The following is a 7,500-nucleotide window of genomic DNA, read 5'->3' on the forward strand; positions in this document are numbered from 1 at the left end:
ACACACACACACACACACACACACACACACACACACACACACACACACACACACACACACACACACACACACACACACACACACACACACACACACACACACACACACCCAGCGCTGGGCTTGGCAGAGAACGCATCTGCATTAATCGTCATCTCAATGAACCTTGCGTTGTGCAACCTTCTAATGATCATTAAATGACCTCCAATCTGCTTGTGTTCCTCCTCTGTTGCTGGCAAGAAGGCAAAGCGTGGCTGCATCAAAATACGCACAACAAGAGCGGAGGAACGGAGAAAGGAGAGAAGAGAGGTGAGAGAGACAGAATGAGAGAAAGAGGAGACATGGACTAGAGCGGTGTTTCTCAAAGTGGATTCCAGGGACTCTGTGGGTTCCTTTAGGGGGGGTCTAAAGTGACCCATACAAGTCTGTAACTCTGACAGTGTCGGGTCCATTTGGTTCCATTTGTACACTGTCAGAGTTAAGGGGAGCAGGCATTGACACTAAGGCTTGCCCACCTGCCCCTGGCAGGTAAATAAAACTTTGGGGCAGGTGAAGTTTTCTTTCAGGTTGCCCGACCGGGCAAGTGCTCATTTGAGAGGGGACACGACCGTCTATAAACACAACACGAGATATCTGTCTAAACACCTGAACGTGGCCATAAGAAAATATATAAAACTAGCCCTTACCCGTTCAAAGATATGAGCTCCAAAATGATGTGCAGTGTGTGGGTTATGGGATGTGCACTGTGCACACAGTATATGAGGGATGGAAAGTAACTTTAACTGGTGCTTGCATGATGTAGGAGCATCAATGTAAGAAACCCGTTTCGTTTAATGGCTACAGAGATACTGTCCCCCCCCCCCCCCCCCCCCCCAGCCCGCCCGCCCACCCGCCTGCACACACACCCGCCTGCCACACACAGAGCTGGTTAAACATTTTGCCTCAAGCTAGATGAAGAATAGATGTGCCTCATGCTAGATGCAGAATAGATAGTAGATACACCATAAAAATGCTAATATACAGCATACGATTTGTGAAAGTGACAAACGGGCTTCACAGTTATGTCAGGTGTGTTCATATGCTTAAGGTGATGCGATTTCAGATCAATTGCTCCAGCCACTGAGGAGAAACGCTGTGACAGACAGACACTCACTCAGACACTCACTCAGACAGACAGACAGACAGACATTCGCAAAATTATAGTATAGACTAGTCCTTACCCGTTCAAAGATATGAGCTCCGAAATGATGTGCAGTGTGTGGGTTATGGGATGTGCACTGTGCACACGGTATATGAGGGATGGAAAGTAACTTTAACTGGTACTTGCATGATAATATGTAGGAGCATCAATGTAAGAAATACCCGTTTCGTTTAATGGCTATGTGTGTGTGTGTGTGTGTGTGTGTGTGTGTGTGTGTGTGTGTGCAGCGGTTTGGACCGTGAGACCATCCGCAGAGTAGTCTGTGTTTCTTTTTGAGAGGGTCGGACCGCCTGAAAAACGCGTTTTGGAACGAAACGGTTACGTTTTGCGCGTTTGTGACGCCCTCTACGGGTGGAATTGGAAATGCTTCTGGGGATTCGTTGAGTAAGCCACCCGCAACCTGTGGCAGAAATTCAGTGTTGACTCGACGTTTTGTTTGTGATTTATGGCTATTGTTTGCAAAACGGGCCCCTCCCGCTAACTTTGGAAGCCCGTTACGAACGAACGGTATGGACTATCAAAATATCCCTTGACTATGTTCATTGCATGGGTTCAGAGATCATGTGTACCCATTTTCGTGACATTTGAAGAAAATATGTAGGAAAAGGAGCAAAAAGTGTGTTTTGGAGAAAATTCAAAATGGCGGAAAATCTATCCTGACGCAAATGGGCGGGGCCTATATGGGGAGATGCGTATTGACCCAAGGAATCCAGGGAAAAAAGAATTTTAATTTTCCGACCTACGGTTCAAGAGTTACAGGCCGAAACGTAAAGTGGACTGTTATAGCGCCACCATGAGGCCAACTGACAAAGTTATTTTTTATTTAATCCTTGATATCATTATAAATCTCCTCTCAGAGTTTTGTAACTGTAGCCCCTATGGTTTGCGAGAAAAAAAATATTGAATGTGAGTTTTTGCGATTCCCATTATAAGTCAATGGGAAAAATTAATTCACTAATAAATTAATATCAATTAAACGATTTGTGAAAGTGACAAACGGGCTTCACAGTTATGTCAGGTGTGTTCATATGCTATTGGTGATGCGATTTCAGATCAATTGCTCCAGCCACTGAGGAGAAACGCTGTGACAGACACTCACTCAGACAGACACTCACTCACTCACTCAGACAGACAGACATTCGCTAAATTATATGTTAGATGACGAAGTGTGAAACCATAGCAATCATAACTACCTAGGTATTTGGATTTGGAGGTATTAAGGTATGATTAAAAATTGTTATTGAGTTAAATTGAGTGGTAATTAAAATCTTACCTATCATTTTATAATGGACGATTAACTTTTTGGGCAAGTGTACAAACTGTACATGACCTTTGGGCAAGTAGAACATGACCTGTACTTGCCCGACGGGCAAGTGCCTCTTAGACCTTAGTGTCAACCCCTAGGGAGACCTTAAAATTTGAAAGTTTGTGAAACACTGGACTAGAGATAGACGAGAGAGAGGGAGAGAGGGAAAGAGAGAGAGGGAGAGAGAGAGAGGGAGCACTGATCTCAATTAAAAATCCACAAGTTCAGGCGTCGGCTCCCTCCGTTAACTCTGGCTTCCTGTCCCGGCATGCTCTGTCCCCGAGACGCAACAGTGGGAAAGAACAAAGGCAACAGTCACCAGAATCCTCCACTACCCACACACACGCTCCACACACACACACACACGCGCACACACACGCACACACACCTCTCCTCCCCCGGAAATAAGCACGAGGTGAAGTTACTCGTCCTCGTCCATGCGGTGAAGACACTTTTTTTCCACCCTGTTGGCAACACCTGGCCAGTCGCCAAAGAGCGGCGTAAAACCCGACGTGTTCATTTGAACTTTGAGAGTTAAAATGATCACTTCTCATTCCGTGTAGGTTGACAAAAGCAGCGCCCACGTGGAGAGAGAGAGATTTAGCCTTTCAGAGCTTGTAGAGGGTTGACCCAGTCACACAAGGAAGCCTAGTATGTGTGTGTTTTGGTTTCCCTAATGTTCTCATTTCATATTACATTTTTGTTTTAACTTAACCCCTTGAACCCCAGCGGCCAAATTCTGAGGGGGGGGGGACATTAGACAAAAATGAATAGGCTATTGAAGATATTTGGTGTAGACGGGAAAAGGTGGTCACACTTGTAACTAACTCAAGTCCAGTTCTCTATAGTGCCTTTCAGATGGGGCACGTTTGCCGCGGACTTTCTCGCTTGGATCAGCGGGGATCGCGACGCGGTGGGGACACAAACGCAATCGCTCCGCGAGTAAACGCTGGGCGATATTTACAAAGATGATGATGATGATGATGATGATGATGATGATGATGATGCATTTTATTTAAAGGTGCCTTTCAGGACACTCAAGGTCGCCGTACAATTCAAAAAGACAGTCATTAAAAACAGGCAAAGCATACAAGTAGAGGTCTTCACGGGGGCCCTGACCCCGAAATTACCCAAGGACCCGTACCAACCCATACCGACCCATGTACCGGATCTCGGTACATGAAAGGGGATTTTAATAATGATTTAATGGTCGGGTCTCTCGGAACCTCGGAAATAAAAGGATTTCGGGACAACATGTCACGGGTTTCGGTCTGTAAAAAAAGAAAGAAAGTCGGAACGGGACGGAATCGGGCGAGACCGTTACGGGGACACTCGGGTTTGGTTTTGTAATTTGATTATTATTTCGGAACAGGTCGGAAATCGGACGACATTTGACGGTCCATTTCGATTTCGGTTAGCTTTTTTGGACCCGTGAAGACCTCTACATACAAGCACATAAGATGAACACAAACCAGCTCTTGCCGCCTGTGAGCGAATGAACGAGCGCGCGAGAGAATTTCACACTCCCGCTCGCCCCTCAACTTCTCCTCGCGGCCCCAAATAATCACCCGCCTCTCACTGAAAATGAATTACCAGGGCGCGTCGTCAACCGCCTCCCGTCTGAATGGCGCTTGAGGCTGAAGGGGGTTTAAGTAGTTAAACAAAACAATCAAATGAAGGCACTTGTTCTTCTTACCTCGAGGACGTGTTCATCCTGCTGCTCCCTGTCCAGGCGCCTCGACGTGGTCGTCACCAGACCTGTCGGGACAGGATCATAATAATCTCGTTAGCCACCCAACACACAACAATGTTTATTTAACCCATTTAGAACGGGTACACATCATTGTGTATCGTTATTTTATGCTTTAACTATTGAAAAATAGCAGATCTACAAGCTCGCAGCGCGGCACCGAGTGCCGCGCTGCGAGCTTGTAGATCTGCTATTTTTGAAAAATCGTGAAAATTAGAATTTTGACCCGATTCTATAAGTGTCTTTTGAATCCTTCTAAGGTTTTCTGGAAAAACCTATGTTTCTAAGTCAGCAATCTGGCCAGCCATCGTCAAAGAAAAGGAAAAGTCCTTTTCACTTAACTGGAGCTCAGTTAGTCTGTTCTTGAGAGACTACCATGTCAGTGGTTCTCAAACCCTTTTCATGTGAAGGACCCCCAAACTGATATTTATTTGGCCACGGACACCCATCTCAAAATATTTAGTTCCAGGGACCACCCAGAAGCAAAGTTTTAGTTACAAACGTTCGCTTTGAAAATACATATGTTCAAAGATTTGCACACATTTTCACGTCTTTTTTCAAAAATAGCAGATCTACAAGCTCGCAGCGCGGCACTCGGTGCCGCGCTGTGAGCTTGTATATCTGCTATTTTTTAATAGCATTCAATAATTCTAGTAGGCCAAAATGGGTTAATGTTTCTGGTGCGTTTCATCTCGTTTCCTCATCCACTCACGCCTGGTTTATAACTTCAGAAACGGAAGTCTCGTGTGTCACAGTGCGACGTAGGGACGCAAAACGTGGACGCCAGGGAGAAAAGTGTTTAATTCCCGCAATGTGATAATCATAAAGTCCACAAGCCACAATGCCGTGGTTCATGAGCACGAGCAGGGAGATTTTCTGAATACCTGAGTTAACTTGGTTTGGAGCGCATGATGCCCTCTGTTCTCTGCTGTTAAAAATAGAAGCTGGGCTGACCCAGAGATGCTTTGGAACAGACAGAAAGAAGTAAGAGAATTCCTGACTTTATGTTGTTTGCGCAGACCAAGCGGCCCCATTCACATGTCGTTGTGTAACTTGAAGCACCTGATGGTTATCTCATGACCTTCCGGAGAGAGGTTTGACAAAAGTCAAATTTAAGCACACTTTGCGTACACATTAAGAGAATGCAGTCTTTCTTTTTTTCCTTTAGCACTCAAAAATCCAATAACCCGTTTAGACCCGAGGCCGGTTCTAAAAATGACTTCTACATCTTTTTTTCTTCTAAAGTTTTCTGAAAAACTTCAAATATTTATTCAAAAATAACAAAAACTTTTGATCGTCTTATGCCTTAACTTAAAGGCCTGTCCATACTGTCTCCGACCACCGAACCTTTCGTCGGAAAGGTCCGGTTGAACTACAAAATGACGTCACTCGCATCTTCTGAAAAAAAATTACCCCGAATTAGAGTTCGGAAAGCTCCACGTCGGAAAGTCGGAACTCTCCGACAAAAGGTTTGGTGGTCGGAGACAGTATGGACAGGCCTGTAAGTTAAGGCATAAGAGCTGGTACTTAAGACAATCAAAATACAGCCCTTAAGTTGCTATATACTGTACATAGGAACAACAACCCCCAAAAGTCGGTTTCCCAGAAGATAATCCACTAATTTACCATTCAATAATATTTCCAGTTTTATTCTAAATATGAGCTGAGGAATGAATTCAAGCGTATTCACTGATCATTAACCACCTGTATAGACAGCGCAGAGGGTTCAGTCAGGGGGGAACCGCCCTTCCCCAAAGTGAGAGGCTTTCCCGTCCTGTGTGTTTGGTGGACCCAGTGGCCCAGACGTTAGGCCTCTCTGCCTTCCACATGTGAAATACCACCAAGGTCTGCCAACGCTGGCCAAACAGCAGCAGCGTCCTGGGACTCCCCACCCTGCTTTTAAGGCTTCCCACAAGCTGAATAAATACACACAGGCTGGGTAGACGGCAGACCCCCACACACACCCAAGCGCTAACTGGTATCTAAAACCATTCTCCTTCTCTTGGAAAAAAAGGAGGAGGCTTATAAAGTTGCAGTTAATTCTGGCGTCTATTTTAACACAGACATTACATTTCTTTTGTTCGTTTTTTGAGGCAGGTAGTGATGCCATCTGACACACAATGTTTTTTTGTTCCGATCCCGGCACGGAAAGATGTGCAAAAAGAAAACACTGCTCAAGCCTGCGGTCAGAATAATCGTATTTTCTGTCAGAGAAGAGAAGAGAAGAGAAGAGAAGAGAAGAGAAGAGAAGAGAAGAGAAGAGAAGAGAAGAGAAGAGAAGAGAAGAGAAGAGAGGAGAAGAGAAGAGAAGAGGGAGAAAGGATCTGGGTCCCTTGGTTAGGTTATGAACAGGGTTACGCTGTAATAGCAGCCTTGCAGAGACGCTGAGTGCAGGGTAGAAGTGCCAAGTCCGACCGCACCAGAGCCGTCTGCCCCGCCACACTGCGCCTGATTAGCATAAAGCGGAGGATTTCCGAAACCCAAAGCCATCAATGGCACATATGGCTGTTACCAGAATAGCTAGCCACAACTTAAAGCTCCCAAAAATAACCCCCTTTCCCCTCTGCACTGCACAATGCGGGAGCCTCTATTTCTCTCTCTGTTCTCTTTCTTTCCTTTGCCCTTTAGCTCAAGGTTCCACAAAGCCTGCGCGGTGTTAGGTGGTTAAACGGCTTCTAAAGAGTCATGGGGAGGCCGTAAAGAGCCGGCGATGACAGAGAATAAAGACTCGGTCTCCCAAGAAGCACTGGCCTTCTTTTGTAGTCCACAGTTCACTGGAGAGAGTTCATTCCAAGAGACATTTTTAAAGACTATAAAATATGCAGAGGCTGTTCCCTGTTATAGTTGTCACTTTGCAAGGCAACCGAATAAAGGTAAACAGTGGGATCAAATTACCAGCTTTTACTAGAGGACACAGGGGTTTGGTTTCTCTCTGCATGTGGCGCCTCTCTCTCTCTCTCTCTCTCTCTCTCTCTCTCAAACTGTTCCCTAGTCCTTCTCCTTTTCTTTCCCTCTGCCTTTCTATCCATTTCCCTACCACATTTTCCTTTACATTTTTTCTCTGCCCATTCTCCCCTCTCTCTCTTTCTTTCTATCTAATCTGCATGTTTACTCGCATCCCCAGTGTGTTCGTTCATTCATTCATTCATTTAACTCTCTTTCATTCAGTGAGCTTTCCCCAGCGGTGAGTTCCAGATCTCAAGAATCGCTTGATTATGGTCAATGGCTAAAATTAACTCTTCCGCC

The 7,500-nt window shown here is 45.4% G+C and overlaps 1 protein-coding gene across 2 annotated transcripts in view; it reads right to left on the reverse strand.

Annotated features, from left to right (window-relative positions):
- The window catches only part of fat1a (FAT atypical cadherin 1a), a 126,893-nt gene that overhangs the window by 77,490 nt on the left and 41,903 nt on the right, over positions 1 to 7,500 (reverse strand). For both annotated transcript variants that reach the window (XM_080722221.1, XM_080722220.1), the window contains exon 4: positions 4,201 to 4,262. In XM_080722221.1, the coding sequence (XP_080578347.1) occupies positions 4,201 to 4,262 (62 nt within the window). The remainder of the gene's footprint in view (positions 1 to 4,200; positions 4,263 to 7,500) is intronic.

The sequence above is a fragment of the Nannobrachium achirus genome, assembly GCF_963921795.1.
Source record: "Nannobrachium achirus genome assembly, chromosome: 3".
In the NCBI taxonomy this organism is placed as follows: domain Eukaryota; kingdom Metazoa; phylum Chordata; class Actinopteri; order Myctophiformes; family Myctophidae; genus Nannobrachium; species Nannobrachium achirus.